The following is a 22,911-nucleotide window of genomic DNA, read 5'->3' on the forward strand; positions in this document are numbered from 1 at the left end:
ATGTGAGGTATCTATTTACGCAGCGTAACATCATCTGTCACATTATACAGATTTTTTTGCGCAAACACCTGTGTGACATAAAAAGTTGCAAAGACCGCCATTTTATTCCCTAGGGTCTCTGCTAAAAAAATATATAATGATAGGGGGTTTAGAATCATTTTCTAGCAAAAAAAAATTATGATTTTTATATGTAGGAGAGAAATGCTGGAATTTGTGCGGTATGGAAGTGGTTAAACTTGTATCATCAAGGAACTTTCTGGTAACTATACAAGTTTGCTTGAATAAATTCCTGACATATCACAGTATACAGCAACTGTATAATTTTTCAAAAATCCCGATGATCAGACCATAACTTTGTAGCATGTCAGAAGGTGAGAGCATGCAGCAGGGCTTGATCTGTGTGAGATCCTTGTGAACACATTCAGGGTCTCTACAGGCACTAGGAACCACATGATTGCCTCATCTGTGAGCCAACATCTTCGTCCAGAAAGTAGATTTCTAGATGAAATCCGAACAAAGAGGGTGCTGTTCTTCTGGTGAGAAAAGCAGATGAGGAGGAGTACTGTGATCTGTGTGAAAGGTATTAAATACCTGTAAATGTTACACTTACACATTGCTTAGTATGCACGTAAAAAGGAGCTCCAGTCCCCCCCCCCCCCCCCCCACCCCAAAAAAAAAAGTAAATAAATAAAAGTCAGCAGCTGCAAATACTGTAGCTGTTGACTTTTAATGTAAGGACACTTGCCTTTCCCCCGGATCCAGTGCTGTCCTCCCTCAATCGGCTTTATGTCCAGGTGCTGGCATCGTCACTAAGGGAAACCGGCAGTGAAACCTTGCGTGAGCTGCACTGCGCTTTGTAATTGGTCTCACAGTCTTCCGGGACCTGTGATGCATCCCAAAAGGCTGCAGGGGAAGTAGTGGGGGCCAAACTTCCTCTAAGATCGCCGCAGCAGACTGACCGGAATTGGGGTATCAGGTACCTGTCAAAATCAGGTACTCTCTCCCCTTCCAAATGTAAGGGCTAGTTTACACTTGCTTCGGACACGCTTTGGTAAAGCTCTCTGAATTCCAGTCAAAGCCCATGTCACTAAATAGAATGGTTAGCTGTCCTGTTTACACCTTGCTTTTGCTTGGTGCTTTGGTGGAGCTTCGATGGGACTTCGGTGGGGCTTCAGTGGGGCTTCAATTGAGCTTTGCTATAGACTTTAATGGAGGCTTTGAAGACGCTTTAAAGCACCACTGAAGCTACATGGGGTATCATTTTAGAAGCAAAGCCAAAACAAAAGCAGGTGTAAACAGGACTGTAAGATAACTATTTTATTTAGTGACAGGGGCTTTGACTATCGTTCATAAAAAATATTTGTTACTAGATTCACTTTGTTGTTTATTTTCCCAGAAGAAACAAAGTGTTAGAAAATCTCAGATTCAGAATAATAAATAAAAAAAAAAAAATGGAACCAAAGTTAAAGCCCTACTCTGGTAACCCTGAAAATTCTCCCTTGCAATGGGGCTGCACCTGCACTTCAAGGGTTAACTGCTTGTTTAGGGCTGCATAAAGCGCTTTGCCTGGCCATGATGCTCTAATTTTAATGGCACTGGCTGTCAAATTTACCCATTGTGGTCAAAAAATCCCCCAAGGAAGGAAAAAAGCAACTATTTAGGAGGTGGAAGTATCACCTCCCGAACGCATGTAAACCACAGTCTGAAAAAAGTTCCATGGCAAATCACTTTTCAGAGGGAAGTGAAGTCTGTTGCCCTTGTGAAAGAATTTAAGGGTGCACCCTGAGTTTTTTTCTTTACTTATCTTTGAATGTCCACATTTAAATATAAAATGTCTGTGTTGCCTTGTCCTCAGTTTATTTTCTTGTTACTTTTTTAGCTGGCCCCGACTAGCAGCATATCTTTGATTAACTCCATGGAAGCAATAAAGAACCCAGTGAAAATCTGCGACCAGGTCTTCTCCCTCCTACAAAGTCTCACTTCTCAGATTCAGCAGCGTCTGGAGGATCCAAAATCTGCAGGTGAAATATAGCTGCACAACCATAGTTCTAGTTTCTTTGTATTAAAGAGAAATAATTTCATAACTTATAGAGACTCTGACTCTGGGTTGAAAAAGCACTGCCTGCAAAAGAAGAAACTTTATGGTGATGTGTCCAACCATTCCTCTAATCTGCGCTGTGTTCAAGAGCTACAAGGATCCAAAAATATCTGTTTCTTTATCGTACATCATGGGACACAGAGCTTAAGTAATTACTTAATGGGCTATAGGCCACCTTCAGGTGATGGACACTGGTATACCCAATCCAGGAAGTTCACTCCCTATATAACCCCTCCTCCTTCCAGGAGCACATCAGTTTTTTTCGCCAGTGTCTAAGGTGTTGGTCACGAGTGAAGATGTGCTCTGAGGAGCACCAAGAGGGATCCATGCTAGATTTAAATAGCCTCCATAGACCAGATCCATCCAAAGTGCCACTGAGGCCAAAGTAGATGGTACCTAGGCCTCGTATCCGAAACGCAAGGTTTTGCCTGTAACGCCTCTCTTTGTAGGGCTGGACCCTGGGACCCAGGGCTTTGGTCATGCTACATTACGTAAAGCTTTCCCGGTGGGGTGATTTTTACAAGTCCAAGGGAGTGGAACCCCGATATAAAGGGACCCGGTCCTTGAAGGTTTGCTTAAATGCAGCCCGTCGTGATGGGTGAAGGTTGGATTGTCTGTTAATTCAGCAAATCCTGCGACTTAGATAAGGTAAGGGAAGAAACTTAGGAACTGAAAAGTCCACCTATGCTTTCTTCTTTAAGGGAAAAAATGTTGTCATGCCCTAATTCTTCACTAGAGGGAGTATATGCACATACCTTAATCTGTTGTCTTCATTGTAAAGCTCAGTCAGTCTGTGTGTGGCCGCAGCAGCTTGCGCAGGGGGATTCTCTCAGGTGCCTGCTGCTGACAGAGCTCTGCTCCCCCCCCCCACCCTGTTCGGTCTGTAGACCCGAAAGCTGCCCGCGGGAACATTTTCATACATTAAATGGGGGCGAGTTTATGGAGGGGCGGGGCCTAGGCACAGTGCCGTGAAACGTCCACGAGGACGTACGGCAGGCAAGGATAATAAAGATACAGCTGGGACAGTATCTTCTCGACTGACGAGGAGGAAGCAAGCAGTGTGCACACAGGGACACAGGAGCTGTGGGACACGTGAGGGTTGCAACTGGCATTTCCTGATACAGGAAGGACTTTTTTCCCAGCACTAGGCTGAACTTAATAGCGGCTTTACTGTCATGACTATGTTCAGTGATTAAGTGCAAATTAATAGTGCCTCTGGTCTGTTTTTGTGCTTGGACTATGCCTACCAAAAAAGACACCGCAAAGACCAAAAAGGTACCAAAGGTTTCACCCCCAGGCGCTAGGATCTTGAGTCGCATCTCCACGCTCTCATCCTCGCCTGAATGACCAATTATGGCAAGTCAGGGTGAGCCGTTGGAACAAATTGGTGCAACTGCTTCTCACATCTCCACCCCTGTATACGTGACTGAAGATGTCCTTTCCTCCACCCTGCACGGTCTGGAAGAAAGATTAGCGGCTTTAATCGCATCCTCCATTCAAAATGATTGGAAGCGTGCTAGATCCCCCACCCCCGCTTCAGACCCTTTGCAAGGGGAACAGTAGGCACAGGATGAGGTGTTGCCCTCAGGCGATCAGGAGGAAAAACAAACCAATGATTCCTCTGTGGAGGAAACAACGGTAGATGAACCTTTTTCAGCCTCACAATCTGAGAAATTGCTGATACAATCTCTTACAGAGATGGTTTGTTCTACTTTCATGCTACCCCTAACGGAGTCTCCTGAAAGCTCGGTTTCTTCCATGGGTTCCTTGAAACCCTCACAGCCTTTGCATGCGTTTCCATGCATTACTAGAACTCTCTTTGCTGAATGGGATCACCCTGATAAGCATTTCCTCCCTCCAAAGAGATTTTCAGTTCTCTATCCCATGAAGGAGAAATTCACCAAAAAATGGAAAGTACCAGAAGTTGACGCTGCGATTTCCAGTGTGAATAAAAGTCTAACTTGTCCAGTAGACAATGCACAAATGCTTAAGGATCCAACAAATTAAAGGTTGGAATTCCTGTTAAAATCTGCTTTTTATTTGGCAGGTGCCGTTACTCAGCCTGCAGTCACTGCAGTAGGCGTCTGTCAATCCCTAAAGGACCAATTTAGACAGGCCCTTAAAGAGGTTCCTGCACAACAAGCCCGGGAATTGCCTGAACTTCTAAAAGCATTATGCTTTGCCATAGATGCCATTAAAGATTCTATTCACCAGGCGTCCCGCCTTACGCTTATGCTAGTACATATGCGTAGAATCCTGTGGTTAAAAAATTGGTCAGCCGAAACACCATGTAAAAACCTCCTAACTGGGTTCCCTTTTCATGGGGAGCGGCTATTTGGGAAAGATTTGGACAAATATATCCAAACAATTTCTAGTGGGAAAAGTACTCAGAAAGTATAAACGCCCTTCTTTTAAACAGGCTCTTTCTCCTGCGCCAGGGGCTTCCGCCTCTAGGCCGTGGCAACGGCCTCCGCCGTCAGACTCTAGAGGAAGACCTCGGGGTCAGACCCAGGCTCAAAAGAAATCCTGGGGCTGGAAATCTTCAAAGCAGAATCCTAAAGCCTCATCATGAAGAGGCAACCCCCCTCACTAAGGTGGGGGGAAGACTTCTGCAGTTTTCAGAAGTCTGGCACGAGGAAATTCAGGACAGATGGGTCATCTCCACAGTAACGCTGGGGTACAAGCTGGAATTTTCGGGACTTTCCACCATCTCGTTTCCTGAGGTCAAGCATCCGCAAAGATCCAGAGAAAAGACAATCTCTGTTTCAGGCACTAGACCGATTAATATCTCAAGGGGTGATCATACAGATCCCCCACAAAAGAGCAAGGTTTGGGGTTTTATCCAAATCTTTTTATGGTACCAAAACCAAATGGAGTTCTCAGACCCATTCTGGATCCAAAAAATCTAAATCCGTTCCTGAAGATCCGCTCCTTTTGCATGGAGACGATCAGGTCAGTAGTTTCATTCCTTCTACGAGGAGAACTTCTGGCATCTATCGACATCTGGGATGCATATCTGCATATTCCTATTTTTCCAGCTCACCAAAGGTTTCTGCGGTTTGAGTTAGAACAGCAGCATTTCCAGTTTGTAGCCCTGCCCGCGGCTAGCTACAGCATCCCGGGCGTTTCACAAAAGTACTGGCCCCACCTCTAGCCAGGTTAAGGGCACAGGGCATGACATTCTTGGCGTACCTAGACGATCTATTGCTAATAGACCAGTCGGTGTCTCGTTTGGAGAAAAATGTACGCATTACAACCAGTTTCCTGGAAAGTTTGGGTTGGATTCTCAACCTAGAGAAATCTTCCTTAATACTGCTAAAAAGGCTGGAGTACTTGGGTCTGATCATAGACACAGCCTAGTTAAAGGTGTTCTTGCCTCAGGCAAAGATCAACTCCATAAGAGAGCTGGTGCGGATGGTCAGGTCAAAAGGCGATCCCTCCATTCACCTTTGCATGAGGTTGCTAGAAAACCATGGTGGCTTCATTCGAAGCGGTTCACTATGCCCATTTCCATTTAAGACTGTTGCAAAACGGTCTACTTGGAACAAAACGATTCACGCTTTAGACTTGCCAATGCGGCTGTCCCCAAAGGTGTCCCAAAGCCTCAATTGGTGGTTACTAACCCAGAAACTGCTGAAAGGAAAATCCTTCAGAGCAGTTATCTGGAAAGTGGTAACGACAGATGCCAGGCTTTCTGGCTGGGGAGCAGTACTAGAAAAGACAACTGTCCAGGGACAGTGGTCAAGAGCCGAGAGAACGTAGCCCATCAATATCCTAGAGATTCGGGCAGTGCGTCTGGTTCTAAAGGCCTGGACTTCCAGATTACGGAATAGTCCTGTCAGGATCCAATCCGACAACGCCACAGCTGTGGCCTTTATCAATCACTAAGGGGGTACCAAAAGTCTCTCAGCACAGAGAGAGGTGAACCATATTCTAACTTGGGCAGAAAGTAATGTTCCGTGCCTTTCAGCAGTCTTCATTCCAGGAGTAGAGATTTGGCAGGCAGACTACTTGAGTCGCCAGCAGTTATTCCAGGGGGAATGGTCTCTTCATCCTAACATTTTTTGGACTATTTGCCAAAGATGGGGGACTCCAGACGTAGATCTTCTAGCGTCCAGGTTCAACATGAAGTTAGTCAACTTCGGGTCCAGGACAAGGGATCCACTCGCATGCGGAACAGATGCCATGGTGACCCTGTGGTATCAGTTCTCACTGATCTATGCATTTCCCCCTATTCAATTCCTCCCTCGACTCCTTTGCTGGATCAAGCTGGAAAGAAAGCTGGTAATTCTGGTAGCACCAGCATGGCCCAGAAGGTCATGGTATGCAGAAATCGTAAAGATGTCAGTGGAGGGTCCATAGTCCCTCCCACTATGGCCAGATCTGCTCTCACAGGGACCGATATTCCATCCTACCTTATGGTCTCTAAATGTAACGGCTTGGCTATTGAAACCTACATTTTGAAGAAACGTGGGCTTTCCGGGTCAGTTATCTCTACCCTGATTAATGCAAGGAAGCCAGCTTCCAGAACTATATATTATAGGGTCTGGAGGGCTTATGTTTCCTGGTGTGAATCCAAGGTATGGCACCCTCGGAGATATACCATAGGCAGAATTTTTGCCTTTCTACAATTGATGGTAGAGATGAAATTGGCCTTGAGTTCTATTAAAGGCCAAGTCTCAGCTTTATCGGTCTTATTTCAAAGACTGCTTGCTACACATTCTTTAGTCCGGGGTTTTATGCAAGGGGTGATGCGGCTTAATCCGCCAGTCCAACCTCCCTTGAACCCTTGGGACTTGAACTTAGTTTTGTCTGTGTTACAAAAACAGCCATTTGAACCGATACAGCATATTCCCTTAGTCTTTCTGACAAGGAAGTTGGTATTTTTGGTTGCTATATCCTCAGCAAGGAGGGTTTCAGAATTGTCTGCTCTTTCTTGTAAAGAGCCATATTTGATTATTAATGAGGACAGGGTGGTGTTACGCCCTTGTCCAGACTTTTTTGCCAAAAGTGGTTTCAGGTTTTCACCTGAACCAAGATATTGTCCTGCCATCGTTTTTTCCAAAACCATGTTCCAGGGAAAAAAAGTCACTACATTGTCTTGATGTGGTGAGAGCAGTGAAAATCTATTTAACCACCTCAATACAGGGCACGTACACCCCCTTCCTGCCCAAGCCATTTTTCAGTTTTCAGCGCTGTCGCACTTTGAATGACAATTGCGCGGTCGTGTTACACTCCACCTTAATTAAATTTTTATCATTTTTTTCCCACAAATAGAGCTTTCTTTTGGTGGTATTTGATCACCTCTGCGGTTTTTATTTCTTGCGCTATAAACAAAAGAAGAGGGACAATTTTGAAAAAACACAATATTTCCCTTTCCGTCATTTCAGGACAGCCACAATAGAGAGAGATAGTCTCCTCCCCTTCCTCTGGAAACACTGCGCCAGCCCATAAAATCTCTCCTCCCCTGCCAGACCTCAGTTATTAGTGTTTCCTCCGGTGGGGAGACACTGTGCAGAGGAACCAGGCCGGGTGCAGTCAGGGAGACTGTGGCCTCTTTCTAAGAAAATCATCCCTAGGGAAGCAGGGGCTTCCAGGATGAAGAGTGGCGGTACATACCGCAGCTGAAGCCACCCCTTCCTTGCCGAGCGCGGCATCAGGTCGTGGGGGACCCCTATCGCGTCCACAGGGCCGCAGCATGGAGACAGTCCGCTCTCCCCTGTATCCATACAGGCCGCAAAATTTGGAACCAGCGGGCCGGACGACGGGTGACGTCATTTCCGGCGGGGGGGCGGACGCTTTCCCTTTGAACCGCGACTTCCGGTTCCGGGTCGCGGGGCTGATAGGGGGCCGGGCTCAGGCTGGAGTGAGTCGCTTCACATGTACACAGTGTGAGACTCTACACAGGCAACCACCTGCAGTCATGTCTGAGGCAGATGCTGCAGCTCATTCGGACGCTGTCTCCAGCCTTCCAAAGGTAAGAGTTCCCTGGGGAGGGGTCCTCTCTATCTAAGGTTTGCTCTCCCTCTTGTATGGTTCCTTACTTAGTGGGAGGGCAGTCCCCCTGGGTGGTCAGGGGGTGGGGGGGTGAGCGCAGTTCCCTTAAGATGGATCTGGTACACCCCCAGGGTTGTTTCCACTTAAACTTGCTGGAAGTAATATGGTTTTTTTTGTATGTATTTTCAGAAATCTACAGAAAAAACAAAGTCCACTCATGTCTCTAAAAGGAAGTGTGCCTCTTGTAGAGACAGTTTAGGGGAAGCATGGACAAAAGTTTTGTGTAAGGAGTGCATAGACTCCCTGGTTAAGGAAAGGGAATCTGAACAGCAGTCTGGGTTGGCAGCTTCTGTGAAAGAGCTGTCATCCACCTTTTCATCTTTTAAAACCTTTTTTGAGACGTTCAAGCTTCCCTCTAAACCCATTCAGCAGGACACAACCCCGCCTCATGCTCAGGGCTCTGCACCTGCCAGATCTACCAATTTAGTTATGGCAGAGGAGATGTCAGGCCCTTCCGGGGTGGAGCAGAGGCAACCGGACAGTGGCACGTCTGATTCCCATGAGGAATCAGAAGGGGAGGACCAGGACGGGGAGTCCAGGAAAATCTCCAGGTATAAATTGTCCCTGGATGAGGTGGAAGATCTCTTGGGGGCAATATATACAACCCTCGGGATACACGAGGATAAAAAACCCCTATCTCTCCATGACCTTATGTATAAGGGCTTGGGAGATCAAAAAAGAAAAGTTTTTCCAGTACATGAAGTGCTGGTGGAAACGATTAAGAAGGAGTGGCAGGATCCTGAGAGGAAACCCTTCTTTTCTAGCTCCCTTAAGAGAAGGTTTCCATTTTCAGAGGATCCAGCGTCCATTTGGAATAAAAATCCCAAGTTGGATGCCGCCTTCTCTCAGGTCTCTAGACACACAGACCTGGCATTCGAGGATATGGGGGCTTTGTCGGATGTCATGGACAAAAGGATAGACTCACTTCTAAAAAAGACGTGGGACTCAACTGTGGGTAACTTAAAGCCAGAAATGGCTGTTACGGTCGTAGCCCGCAATTTAGAGCACTGGCTTTTCCAGATTCAGGAGCACATTGAAGCTGGCACAGCCAAGGAGACTATCCTAGCCTCGTTCCCCACGATTCTGCGAGGTATCGCATACATTGCAGACGCCTCAGCAGAGTCAGTCCGTATGTCGGCCAGATCAGCGGCGCTGGCGAATTCGGCCAGAAGAGCGCTCTGGCTGAAAACTTGGCCGGGGGACACCGCCTCCAAGGTCAAATTGTGCGGGATACCCCTGACAGGTGATCTACTCTTTGGCCCTGGTTTAGAGACGGTCTTAGACCGTACAGCGGACAAAAAGAAGTCCTTTCCGCCTAAGAGGAAAGCCCCAGCTCAGACGAGAAAGGGGTTTCGTCCGAAAAAAGGCAAGGAATCTCCCAAGCAAGGGAAGAAAACTTGGGGCCAAAGAGGCAAGGGCAGAGGAGGGGCGATTTTTCGCCCTCCTGAGAAGGCCCGTAAAGATCAATGACTCTCTAGGGACGGTGGGAGGAAGACTGGGGGCCTTCCTTCCACAGTGGGAGACCCTCTCACCCAATCGATTCATCCTGGGGGTCATAAGAAGGGGGTATCTCTTGGAATTCTCAAGACCACCCCCGCAAAGGTTCCTTGTTACGAAGCTTCCCAGCTGCACAGCAAGGGCCGAAGCTTTGGTGGACGCCCTGAAGGAACTGGAGATTCAGAACGTAGTTCACAGAGTACCAAGGGGGCAGGAAGGAGAGGGGTTCTATTCCCACGTATTTGTGGTGAAAAAACCCTCGGGAAAATTCAGACTGATTCTGAATTTAAAACCCTTAAACAGGTCAATCTGCTACAAAAGGTTCCGCATGGAGTCAATCTTTACGGTCAGGGCCCTGCTACCACACAACTGTTATATGGTGTCTCTGGATCTCAGAGACGCATATTTACACGTCCCTATCGCAGAAACCTCCCAGAGGTTCCTCCGTTTAGCAGTAGACCTGCAGGGCACAATACTGCATCTGCAGTTTCAAGCACTGCCCTTCGGGCTATCCTCCTCGCCCCGCATATTCACAAAGGTACTGGCAGAGGCGTTGGCCTTCCTGCGACTCCAGGGGGTATCAGTTATAGCCTATCTGGACGACCTGCTTCTTTTTGCAGTATCCCCAGAACAGTTGATCAGAGACCTCGATCTAACCAAGAGGGTTCTAACAGGTTTGGGGTGGCTGCTGAACTTAGAAAAGTCCAGTCTCATTCCCTCACAGCGCATTGTGTACCTGGGGTACCTGCTGGACACTACGCTCTCGAGAGTTTTTCTTCCAAGAGAAAAAATTCTAAAAACTGGACAGAGCAGTTCTCTCCCTCCAGTGCAACCATCTGGTGTCCAAGAGGTCCATAATGTCAACATTAGGCCTTCTAACTTCTACTCTTCCAGCAGTGCAGTGGGCAGGATTACATTTTCGCCCCCTACAATCATATGTACTAAGAGTATGGGACCACAGTCAGAGGGATCTAGACACCTTAGTACAGGTTCCCCATCAAATAAAGAGATCTCTTTGGTGGTGGAGGAAGGAAGTGAACTTGTCACAGGGACGTCTGTGGCTCATCCCAGTCCCACAGATCCTAACCACGGATGCAAGTGGCAAGGGCTGGGGGGCACATCTGGGATCCCTTCTAGCGCAGGGCACATGGAAGGGCGACGAGCTGCAGAGGTCTTCCAACTGGAAAGAGCTGAGGGCAGTAGGCCTAGCCCTCAGATTCTTCAAAAAGGAACTCCAGGGCCACCATGTACAGGTACGGTCGGACAACTCATCCACCGTGGCCTATATAAACAAGCAGGGAGGCACCAGGAGCGGAAGTCTGCTGGCCCTAGCAGAAGACATTCTAAGCTGGGCCGAGTCCAACACTCTCTCACTCTCAGCGGTTTTTCTGAGAGGGGAGAGGAATATAATCGCAGACTTTCTCAGCCGGAGGAGTCTAAAGGAAGGAGATTGGGCCCTCAACCGGGAGGTTTTCAATCTCATATCCGAGAAATGGGGACCCCCGGAAGTGGATCTTTTCGCTTCAAAAGACAACGCGAAAACCCCCTGTTTGTTCTCCCTAAACGCAGGGGAAGGAGCACTGGGAGTGGACGCATTATCTCAGAATTGGCATTTCAGGACATGTTATGCCTTCCCTCCTCCGGTACTATTACCGGCGGTTCTGAGGAAGTTTCAATTAGAGAGCACCTCTCTTATTCTGGTAGCTCCACATTGGCCGAAAAGGGCATGGTTTTCAATCCTCAGTCAGTTAGCAGCGGAACCTCCCCTTTTCCTTCCACCTCGAAAGGATCTTCTGTCGCAGGGTCCAGTCCTCTGCCCACAGGTGCAGCAGTGGAAATTAGCGGCCTGGCTACTGAGGAGGGTATATTAAGATCCAAGGGGTTTTCAGAGAGCTTGATCTCTACCCTCCTCAACAGTAGGAAAAAGGAGACCCGTAAGATTTACAAAAAGGTCTGGCTCCTTTTCAACAAATGGTGCATAGAAAACTCCTTCTCGGTGCAGAGTCCCGTAGCTGTGTTGGAATTTCTGCAGTGTGGAGCGGACAAGGGTTTATCTGTAGCTACCCTTAAAAGTCAGGTTTCAGCACTCAGTGCTTACCTGGAGAAGTCTCTGGCTACCAATCCATGGGTGGTCAGATTCTTTAAGGCACTGTCGAGACAGAGACCTACCAGGGGTCCTCCCTTTCCCGGGTGGGACCTATCTCTGGTTTTACAGAGCCTTACGGGAAGTCCCTTTGAGAGGCAGAGAAGGCTGGAGCAACGCCAGAGCAGATATGCAAGGCAGCGACATGGTCCAGCTACTCCACTTTCGTTAGACATTACAGAGTGGACCTGGTGGCGGCAGGTGAGCAGGCTTTTGGGCGAAAAGTTCTGCAAGCTGTAGTCCCACCCTAATTGGTAAGTGCTCGATTATCCTCTCTATTGTGGCTGTCCTGAAATGACGGAAAGGGAAAATTAAAGTTACGTACCGGTAACGTCTTTTCCTGTAGTCTTTCAGGACAGCCCTAGTTACCCACCCTAAGCTTGGGGGGGTCTTATTAAAGACCAGAACGCAATATGGTAATGATATTGATTGGTATGTTATTAATGTGTTCTTGTGTCTCCCCAGCGGCCGGAGGTACTCTTGAAAGAACTGAGGTCTGGCAGGGGAGGAGAGATTTTATGGGCTGGCGCAGTGTTTCCAGAGGAAGGGGAGGAGACTATCTCTCTCTATTGTGGCTGTCCTGAAAGACTACAGGAAAAGACGTTACCGGTACGTAACTTTAATTTTTTTACTTTTTGCTATAATAAATATCCAATTTTTTTTTTTTCCTCAGTTTAGGCCGATACGTATTCTTCTACATATTTTTGGTAAAAAAAAATTGCGATAAGCGTATATTGATTGGTTTGCGCAAAAGTTATAGCGTCTACAAAATACGGGATAGATTTATAGCATTTTTATTATTTATTTATTTTTTACTAGTAATGGCGGCGATCTGCAATTTTTATTGTGACTGCGATATTGCGGCGGACACATCGGACACTTTTGACACATTTTTGGGACCATTCACATTTATACAGCGATCAATGCTATAAAATTGCATTGATTACTGTGTAAATGTGACTGGCAGGGAAGGGGTTAACACTAGGGGGCGCTCGAGGGGTTAATGTATTACCTAAGGAGGTGATTCTAACTGTGGGGGGAGGGGACTGACTGGGGGAGGTGACCGATCGCTGTCCCTATGTACAAGGGACACACCATCGGTCTCCTCTCCTCTCTGACAGGACGTGGATCTGTGTTTACATGCACAGATCCACGCTCCTGCTGTGTTACCCGGCAATCGCGGGTGCCCGGCGGACATCGCGGCCGCCGGGCACGCGCACCGGGTCCCGAGTGACACGGCGGGCGCGCGCCCCCTAGTGGCTCGGGAAGGCGAGGACGTCATATGACGTCCTCCCAGAATAACAGAAGCCTCGTCCAGCCGTCATATGACGGTGGGCGGTGGCTTAGTGGTTAAAGACAACTTTAAGACAACAACAAGATTTGTAAGACTGATGTCTTATTTATTCTGCCAGAGGGTCCTAAGAAAGGACAGGCAGCGTCGAAATCCACTGTCACTAAGTGGATTCGGCAACTTATAATTCAAACTTATAATTTAAGGGGTAAGATTCCCCCTTTTCAAGTTAAGGTGCACTCTACCAGGGCGGTTAGTGCTTCTTGGGCAGTGCGTCACCAGGCCTCCATGGCTCAGATCTGTAAGGCCACAACTTGGTCTTAAGTATATACATTCACCAAATTTTATCAAGTGGATGTAAGGAGGTATGAGGATAACGCCTTTGGGCGCAGTGTGCTGCAGGCAGCAGTATAGGTCCCTTAAGTCTGGGGGTACCCTCCGGGTTGTGTCTCCCTCCCCTCAAGTAACATTGCTATGGAACGTCCCATGAAGTAATTACTTAAGGCTCTGTGTCCCATGATGTACGATAAAGAAAATAGGATTTTTATAACGGCTTACCTGTAAAATCCTTTTCTTGGAGTACATCATGGGACAGAGGTCCCTCCTCTCTTTTTTTAGATTTAAGTATATTGCTTTGCTACAAAAACTGATGTGCTCCTTGGAGGATGGGTTATATAGGGAGTGAACTTCCTGGATTGGGTATACCTGTGTCCATTACCTATAACCCATTAAGACCCCTTTCACACCAAGGCGTTTTAGCGCTAAAAATAACGCTATTAAAACGCTCATAAAACGCTCCCTATGCATCTCAATGGACCCTTTCACACTGAGGCGTTGTGCTGGCGGGGCGTTGAGAAAAGTCCTGCAAGCAGCATCTTTGGAGCAGCTTTTGGGCGTTGAAAAAAGCACTTCAAAAACGCCCCTCTCCATTGAAATGAATTGAAAACGCTGAAAAAACGCCTGAATACCGCCTATAATCCGCCCTGAGCTGTAGAAAAGTCACATGATCTCACAAAAAAGGTAAACATGCAAGCATAAAAGAGAACATCTACAAAGTGCCAAAAAAAGAATTAATCCCAGAAAAATGAAGATTTGAAGTAAAACAAGACACTGGCTTGTTACTTTACAAGACACTGCTTGTTTTACATGATCTCACAAAGGATAAACATGCAAGCAGAAAGATAGCATCAATAACACATGCTTCAATAACGCTTGAAAAACGCTGTTAAAACACCCGCAGCGGTGCGTTAATTTTACTGCTAGCGCCCCTAAAACGCTGTAAAAACGCGGTAATAACGCTAAGGCGTTTTAGGGCGTTTTTGAAGCGCCTTGGTGTGAAAGGGGTCTTAGTAATTACTTAAGGCTCTGTGTCCCATGATGTATATCAAGAAAAGGATTTTACAGGTAAGCTGTTATAAAAATCCTATTATTTGGCCCTTCTGGAAGTGTTGTATACCTATGCCTCCTGACAGGTGCTGTGGTTCTTTTTGCTGACCCATATGTCACAATAAATAAAGAAAAACTGCGCAAGTGTATAAAAAATAGGGTAACAAACAAAATTTAGCAGCAGACACAATAAGGGGTATCACCTTATGTACACAAATATAAATTTAATGTGTTGTGCTACATCTATAGCCCATAAAAAAAGATATAAACTCTGCGAAAGTGAATAAATGCAAAAAGACATGTATTATGTGGAGTGGATTCCCAAAAGAGCAAAAAATCCTCAGTGAAGTAAAAGCAGCAGTCATTAAAGGAGTACAGCCAAAGCTGGAACGAACTGCACTCCTGTGACCTGTTTTCAGCAGACAGCGGGCTGAAAGGGGTTTTCAGCAGACAGTGGATTGGGGGCAGAGCAGAGAGGAGTGACTGATAGTCACCAGCTCTCTGCTCACTGAGCTCTAAGAACCTGAGGGATCAGCGATCTTTGATCGCTCGGTTCTCAGTCTTAGAGCAGGCGGGGGACAGATTCTGCATCTACATAGGCAAGTATGATTTTTTTTTTTTTTTTTTTTTTTTTTTAAAAAGCCCGACTTCTCTTGAGTGTAATAAAAAACAATGACTTCTTCTCCAAACAAAAAGTGCCTCAATGGTTCCCCAACCTTCACCCGAAGTGATGAGATATAAGCTTACCAGATATGACCCCCTTATTAAATAGAAGTCATGTAAAGCATAGCCACAAATGAGTAGATGTTACTGGTGCACTTTTATAATCCTAGCGTGGCCGTCACCCCCTGCTGTCATCCGGGTCCCTGCCTCTAATGGGCTGCAGCACAAAGCTCAGGAAAAAAGTTGGTAGAGAATGCCCCACATGTGGAAAGTTTTCTTTTTTAAAACTCTTTATTAAAAATATATTGCACTTGTGAAAATTAAATGTGCATAAAGAGTACTGAAACTTCCGAGTTGACGATAAAGCGCAGTGATGTCAGCAGTTGGCTCCACCCTATGCATTTCATCTCATGTCACTTATGTACTGTTCTGTAACCAGCAGGAGAAACCACATCACACTGGGCATCTGATACAGCTGGATGGTGTGTTGGATGTGACGCGGCCGTTGATGTGAAAGCCTGGATTCACACACATATGCAAACACAGACATCGCATGTGATTCGCACCCGCATTGCTGTGCTGATCACATGTGATGTCCTTACAGTTTGTATGGCTGAACTCGCACTGGATTCGCACAAAAAAGTGCAGGGACCTTTTTTTTTCCGTACTGGAATCGGATCGCATGGGTGTTCACACCCATGCGATCCGATTGCTGTTCGAATCCACAGTTTGTACTGTGATCTGTGAACCGTTCTGGGGGTGTCATTAACTTTATATTGACACTCACAGAGGTTTGCAGAGGGCAGGGTGAACTGCCTGCGGGGGGAGATGCGATGCATCACAAGTGTGAACCTAGGCTAAGAAGTTAAAATTGGAGGAACGGATGGTGGGACAGGTGTGTATAAAACTTTTTTTTTTTGCAGGTGGTGCTGTGTTGCTTTTTTTAACTAAGCATTTGCTTTAACTGCTTGCCTGTCTCACGCCGATATACGTCGGCAGAAGGGCACGTTCAGGCATATTAACGTACCTGGACATTGCCTTTTATGAAGCGGTTTGCGGGCCCGCCCGCCGCGAGCTCCGTGAGTGTGATCGCGGGTCCCGTGGACTCGATGTCTGCGGGGATACCCGCGATCATCTCACGGAGAGGAAGAACGGGGAAGTGTTGATATAAACAAGCATTTCCCCTTTCTGCCTAGTGACACTGACCACAGCTCCCTGTGATCAGGAGCGGTGATCAGTGTCATGTCACACATAGCCCAGCCCCCCCACAGTTAGAATCACTCCCTAGGACACACTTAACCCCTTCACTGCCCCCTAGTGGTTAACCCCTTCACTGCCAGCCACATTTACACAGTAATCAATGCATTTTTGATCTCACTGATTGCTGTATAAACGTGAAGTTCCCAAAATAGCGCCAAAAGTGTCGATGTGTCCTCCATAATGTTGCAGTCACGATAAAAATCGCTGATCGCCGCCATTACTAGTAAAAAAAAAAAAAAATTAATAAAAATGCCATAAAACTATCCCCTATTTTGTAGACGCTATAACTTTTGCGCAAACCAATCAATAAACACTTACTGTATTTTTTATTTAATTTTTTTACCAAAAATATGTAGAAGAATACGTATCGGCCTAAACTGAGGAAAAAAATGTTTTTTATGTATTTTTTGGGGATATTTATTATAGCAAAAAGTAAAAACGAATGCGTTTTTTTTTTTTTTCAAACTAGTCGCTATTTTTTTGTTTATAGCGCAAAAAATAAAAAGCGCAGAGGTGATCAAATACTACCAAGAGGAAGCTCTATGTGTGGGGAAAAAAGGACATCAATTTTGTTTGGGAGCCACGTCGCACGACCGCGCATTTGTCAGTTAAAACGATGCAATGCCGAATCGCAAAAAGTGCTCTGGTCTTTGGCCAGCCAAATGGTCCGGGGCTTAAGTGGTTAAAAGCCAAACAAAGTGTAATGGGTCTGTGTATATAGACAATTTCAAGAATTTAAGCTTGGCCCTAAACTGCATAAATTTGACCACTTTTTTGGACTAAATGATAATAAATGAAAGAACTACAGGAATGTGTTTTACTAACAACGCCAAAACTCCACAAGTCACACCCCCTGACATATTTCACCCCACCCCCTTGTGCTTAGTCATAGGGGTCCTTTATGACTAAGCACTGGTGAGTGGGGTGAAACATGTCAGAGGGCTGTGAGGTGACGTGGAGCCGGACAAAGCTGTAAGAAAATGTGGACTGTCTTACAACATGGTTTGCTGTGCTCCTGTAGCCTTTCCTGTACCCCAAAGCAGACAGGAACCTTAATCCTTGGTGTGGGTATAGTAATACTGGTGGTGAGCTGTTGTATTATTTTCAATATACCAAAAATATGGACTGTTTGCATTTACTTTGCTGAAGAAAGCTGTTTTGTTTACCTGATTTTGTGAAACCAGTAAAGACTTAAATTTTACAAGTGGCTGGCAGGTGATCCTGGGCTCCCCATATTACAGTAACTATAAGATTGAAGCCACACAACATGCAGGTGTGAATGGGACCTTTAAGGCCTCATTCACACCATGGCACAGAAAGGTCAGTTTTTCTGTATGTGTTCTGCAAGGGCACAAAAAACAAACATCGTTTTCTGTATGTCCTGTTCACACCACAACACTGGTATACTGTGCAGATCTTTTCTGTACGTGTATGTAATTTTGTACACTGGAAAAAAAAAATGACATGACATCAACATTGGTGTGAACAGGGCATATGGTGTGAACTGACGTGCATGAAAACTGATGTTGACGTGCATAAAAACTCACTGAAACGCGCATGAAAACTGATGTAAACTGTTGTGAAACTGATGTCTGTGCAAGTGAAATCTGCGCAGTTTTCCCATTAGTTCCTATCAGTTTTCATGCACGTATGGTGTGAACGAGCCCTAAAAGAGAAGTATGACTTAAAAAAAAAAATAGTCATACACGCATAGATGGCTGCAGCACCGATTCCAGCTGCAGCTGTCCCCCTCGCTGCCTCTAAAGCTGGATACACACTATACATTTTTCTGTAGATCTTTTCCTTCAGAGTTGCCAAAACCATATAATATGAGGTCAAACCTAAAGAGTTTCAATTTTGTATGGCCCTTGCACTACATGGTTTTGGTAAATCTAAAGGAAATCAGTCAACAAAAGTTGTATAGTGTGTATGGGGTCTAACACCAAGAACTGAGCGATCAAACACCGCTGATCACTCAGCTCTCGGTTCTCAGGCTGCAGAGAGCCGGTGACTGTAAGCTCTGCCCCCCCAGCACTCACTGGAGCTCTGGACTGTGGAGAGGGCAGGAACAGCTGGCTCAGACTCTCAGTGACTCCTGAATGCTGCACTCTAAATGTAATGCACTCCTTAACCCTGCACTCTGAATGTAATGTACTCTTGGGCTCTGCACATAGCGTACTCCTGAACCCTGCACTCTGTACGTAGCACAATCCTGAACCCTGCACTCTGAATGTAACGTATTTTTGGGCTCTGCACATAGTGTACTCCTGAACCCTATACTCTGTACGTAGCACAATCCTGAACCCTGCTTTCTGTACCTAGCACAATTTTGAACCTTGTACTGTGTATGCAGTGCACTCCTGAACTCTGTACACTGCATACTGCACACTCTGTACAAAGCTCACTCCTGAACTCTGTGTTCAGGAGTGAGCTTTGGAGTGTGCTTAGTCTTTGTGCACTACTCAACCCTGTACATAGCACACTTATGAACCTTGCACACTCCTCATGCTCCAATCTGTACATAGCACAGCACACCGCTGCATTCTGCACATAAGTAGCACACTCCTCAACTTTGCACTCTGTTCGCAGTGCATTGCTCTACTCTGCACTCTGTAAATAGCGACCCCCTGAAACTCTGCAATAAACTGCTGAACCCTGTATGTAGCGAACTCCTGAACTCCGCATTCTGTTGGTAGCACATTGAGTATGGGGTTTGGGGGGGGTGTTGATATCCAGTTATGCAATGTGGGCATTCTGCCCCTATTTTCTGAGTAAAAAAGCACTGTAACCTTAGGCCTCATTTACACTTGTATTTGTAACTGCTCCCCCTTCTACTGCATGCACTTGAAGACAAGCTACATTTTATTTTAAAGCAGTGTCAGGGGTGGGGTCGAGTGCAGGCCAGGGATGGGGGGGGGGCCCCATCAGGTACGCTGTACGGGGTCCCATGATTTTTAACAGCGGCCCTGCCCAGCACTGTTAGATCAATAGAGCCAGGGCTCCAAATTCTCATTATATTCAAATTAACGTATATACTCGAATATAGGCCGACCCGAATATAAGCCAAGGCACCTAATTTTACCACAAAAAACTGGGAAAACATATTGACTCGAGTATAGGCCTAGGGTGGCAAAATGCAGCAGCTACTGGGTAAACAATTCCCATCTGCAGCCTCACTGTGCCCATCTGCAGCCTCACTGTGCCCATCTGCAGCCTCACTGTGCCCATTTGCAGCCTCACTGTGCCCATTTGCAGTCTAATTGTGCCCATTTGAAGCCTAATTGTGCCCATCTGTAGTCTCACTGTGCCCATCTGCAGCCATACCTTTCATTACTAAAACAAGCGTCTCCCGCTGTGTTATGCAGTTTGTTTGGCCGTCCATTGTAACAAAGCCCCGCCTCCTCCTTGTCTGTGATAGACGGAATGCTTCCCAGCACTGTATCAGTGTTCCTCTATCACGGACGAGGAGGAGGCGGGGCTTTGTTACAATAGACGGTCGAACAGACTGCATAACACAGCGGGAGACACATGCTGTTTTAGTAATGAAAGGTACGGCTCACTCGAGTATAAGCCGAAGGGGTTTTTTCAGCCAAAAAAATGGGCTGAAAAACTCGGCTTATACTCGATTATATACAGTAGTTGTTTATGCTTCTTTGTATTTACTGAAATGTAGATTAACAATGGGATGCTATACTTTCGCAGAGTTCTTGTTTAGTTTTGAAAATTAGTATAGGGCTTTCCAACTTATGCGCGAGTTCCTACACATCTAATGGTGTATTGCCATTTATGGCAATGGTAAGTTGTGGTATGTATGCTCTACGTTACCATTTTTTTTTTTTTTTTGTAGTTCTCTGAAGTTTGTTGTTAAGATTTGTTTGTTTTTTTTCTGTAGACCTGCAGCTGTACCATAGTGAGACTCTAGAGCTGATGTTACAACGATGGAGTAAGTTAGAAAGAGATTTCCGAATGAAAAATGGACGTTATGACATAAGCAAGATTCCCGACATTTATGATTGTGTCAAGTATGATGTTCAGCACAACAGCAGCTTGGCCCTGGAAGGAACAGATGAGCTTTTCAAACTTTCCAAATCATTAGCAGATGTTGTAATCCCACAGGTACGTTTCATGGCCAAATGTAATCCCTCATATGCTTTTAAAATGTGTTTTTTTTTTAAGTATAAACAAAGCCCAAACTCTTTATTTTGGATAGATGATAGATAAGAGAAGGGTTAAAACTCCTGTGAGTTACATTTTTGCTGTCTGTTCCTTTTGGGGAGACTTCATCTCACTTTGTGATGTAACAGGATGAGGCCCTTTCACATGAGCGGACAGATCGGGTCCACCTGTCAGGTTTATAGGCGGACCCTTCATTCACTCAATGGATCGGTGGAGGTCAACAGATATGTGTCTGCTAAAAACAGACTTATATGGATCCGTTCTCCATCTGACTGGCGGATTGAATCAGATGATGGTCGGATGGAAACAGACAGGCGGTTCGTTTCCATCTGACCGCCCCATAGAGAACAGTGGGCTAATGCAGAGTGGACACGGACCTGTCATCCGCCTGCTCACTGAGGATCAACAGACAGATTCTCCCCTAAGCAAGCAGATCCTCTGCTGAATTCCACCCCATGTAAAAGGGGCCTAAGAGAATGTCTATACAAAGTGTCATCTGAACAGAAATACCTATTGAAACATTTTCTATGATCTCTTGCTCAGGTGACAATTTTACAAGTTTGAATTTCTGATCGCTTTCCATCTTGGCGGAAAGTGTCTTGGTAGGTTTGCAGTTGTGCCATACTCTTTCCATTTTCGGATGATGGATTGAACAGTGCACTGTGAGATGTTCAAAGCTTGGGATATTTTTTTATAACCTAACCCTGCTTTAAACTTCTCCACAACTTTATCCCTGACCTGTCTGGTGTGTTCCTTGGCCTTCATGATGCTGTTTGTTCGCTAAGGTTCTCTAACAACCCTCTCAGCGCTTCACAGAACAGCTATATATATACTGAGATTAAATTACACACAGGTGGACTCTATTTACTAATTAGGTGACTTCTGAAGGCAATGGGTTTCACTAGATTTTAGTTAGGGGTATCAGAGTAAAGGGGGCTGAATACAAATGCTCCCCACACTTTTTAGATATTTATTTGTAAAAAAATGTTGAAAAACATTCATCATTTTCCTTCCACTTCACAATTATGTGCCACTTTGTGTTGATCTATCCCAATAAAATACATTTACGTTTTTGGTTGTAACTTGACAAAATGTGGAAAATTGCAAGGGGTATGAATACTTTCTCAACGCACTGAATGTGTATATGTTAGATTTAGAAACTAGTTTGTTGGGATACATAGAGTATCTGGGGCACTGCTTTCCTTCTGAAAATGCTGCCTGCCTGCCACTATGCTGGTTATTTTACTGCAGTACCTTTTAAGTCACTAACCTGGTTTTTACTTGCTCAATGATTATTTCAGGCCAGTGACTAAAAATTAATGAAGACAGGCAACTAACATTTTCAGAAGGACGCCATCAATGGCAGACCCATTTTTTTCTCATGACAGATGAGTTTAATCCATCATTCACACCTGATCACTTTGTAGCTTGAATCTCAAAGCTCCCAAATGCCTTGTTGTTTAAATTGTGCCTGTTCACATACAAGTGCTCCGGTGCCTTTAGTGTGACACCTAAAGCTTTATAAAGTAAATGAGCTACTTTTGAAGCAGAATGGGATGTTTTTGGCCCTATAAAATGGGAATCCCAGAACATGAGCATTTTCAAGCCATTCCTCTTCCTAGTAAATAGCTTTCGTTTTGCTAAAACAAAGATACTTAAGCCTAAATGTGCCTGAAAAAAACATGCAAATATGCACAGAAAAAAAAAATCTCCAAAATCACATGCAAGGCTGCAGTCTCACCTGGGCAGAGCGATTTTTCAGAAAATCCAACGCGCTGGTTAAAAAAACCCCACAGCATGCTGGAAGTTATAGTCCACTTAGTAAATACTCACCATTCACTGTGGCGCTGCAGCTCTCTATTTGTTTTTACACAGATGCATACCCACCACCCAGTGGAACATAAAAAGGGGGAGAGTGCACATCCGCCCTAGTGTGACACTGTTTATGGAAATCCAAAATGAAAGCCTGCAAGTCACACTTGATAAAGAAGACCATGCCTCTGAAATGCGTCATCATAGCAACCCTGACGTCACCTCTCCCTTGCTCTCTGGGTTACTGCATCGGTGTGCAGCGCCGGCTGGACCGGGCGCATGCGCAGTGAATCCAGACAGTCTGTGAACTGCCTGTCGGCTGTTTGGCATGTCCCCCTGCTCCCAGCCAGATCCTACAGTGGCAATCCACGAGAGGAGACTGAGGCGTTTTATATGCTTGCACATATATTACAAAATGTGAGTGTATGGATTGAAGGTGGTAATTTTGGATTTTAATAAACAGTATCACACTCTCTCCCTTATTTGAGTTACACAGATCAATTTTCACACATTTTTATTTAAGCATTT

The 22,911-nt window shown here is 45.6% G+C and overlaps 1 protein-coding gene across 14 annotated transcripts in view; it reads left to right on the forward strand.

Annotated features, from left to right (window-relative positions):
* The window catches only part of PPIP5K1 (diphosphoinositol pentakisphosphate kinase 1), a 306,207-nt gene that overhangs the window by 127,462 nt on the left and 155,834 nt on the right, over positions 1 to 22,911 (forward strand). For all 14 annotated transcript variants that reach the window (XM_073618536.1, XM_073618533.1, XM_073618535.1 and 11 more), the window contains exons 18-19: positions 1,880 to 2,021; positions 20,288 to 20,511. In XM_073618536.1, the coding sequence (XP_073474637.1) occupies positions 1,880 to 2,021; positions 20,288 to 20,511 (366 nt within the window). The remainder of the gene's footprint in view (positions 1 to 1,879; positions 2,022 to 20,287; positions 20,512 to 22,911) is intronic.

Source organism: Aquarana catesbeiana, linkage group LG03, assembly GCF_042186555.1.
Source record: "Aquarana catesbeiana isolate 2022-GZ linkage group LG03, ASM4218655v1, whole genome shotgun sequence".
Classification (NCBI taxonomy): Eukaryota; Metazoa; Chordata; class Amphibia; order Anura; family Ranidae; genus Aquarana; species Aquarana catesbeiana.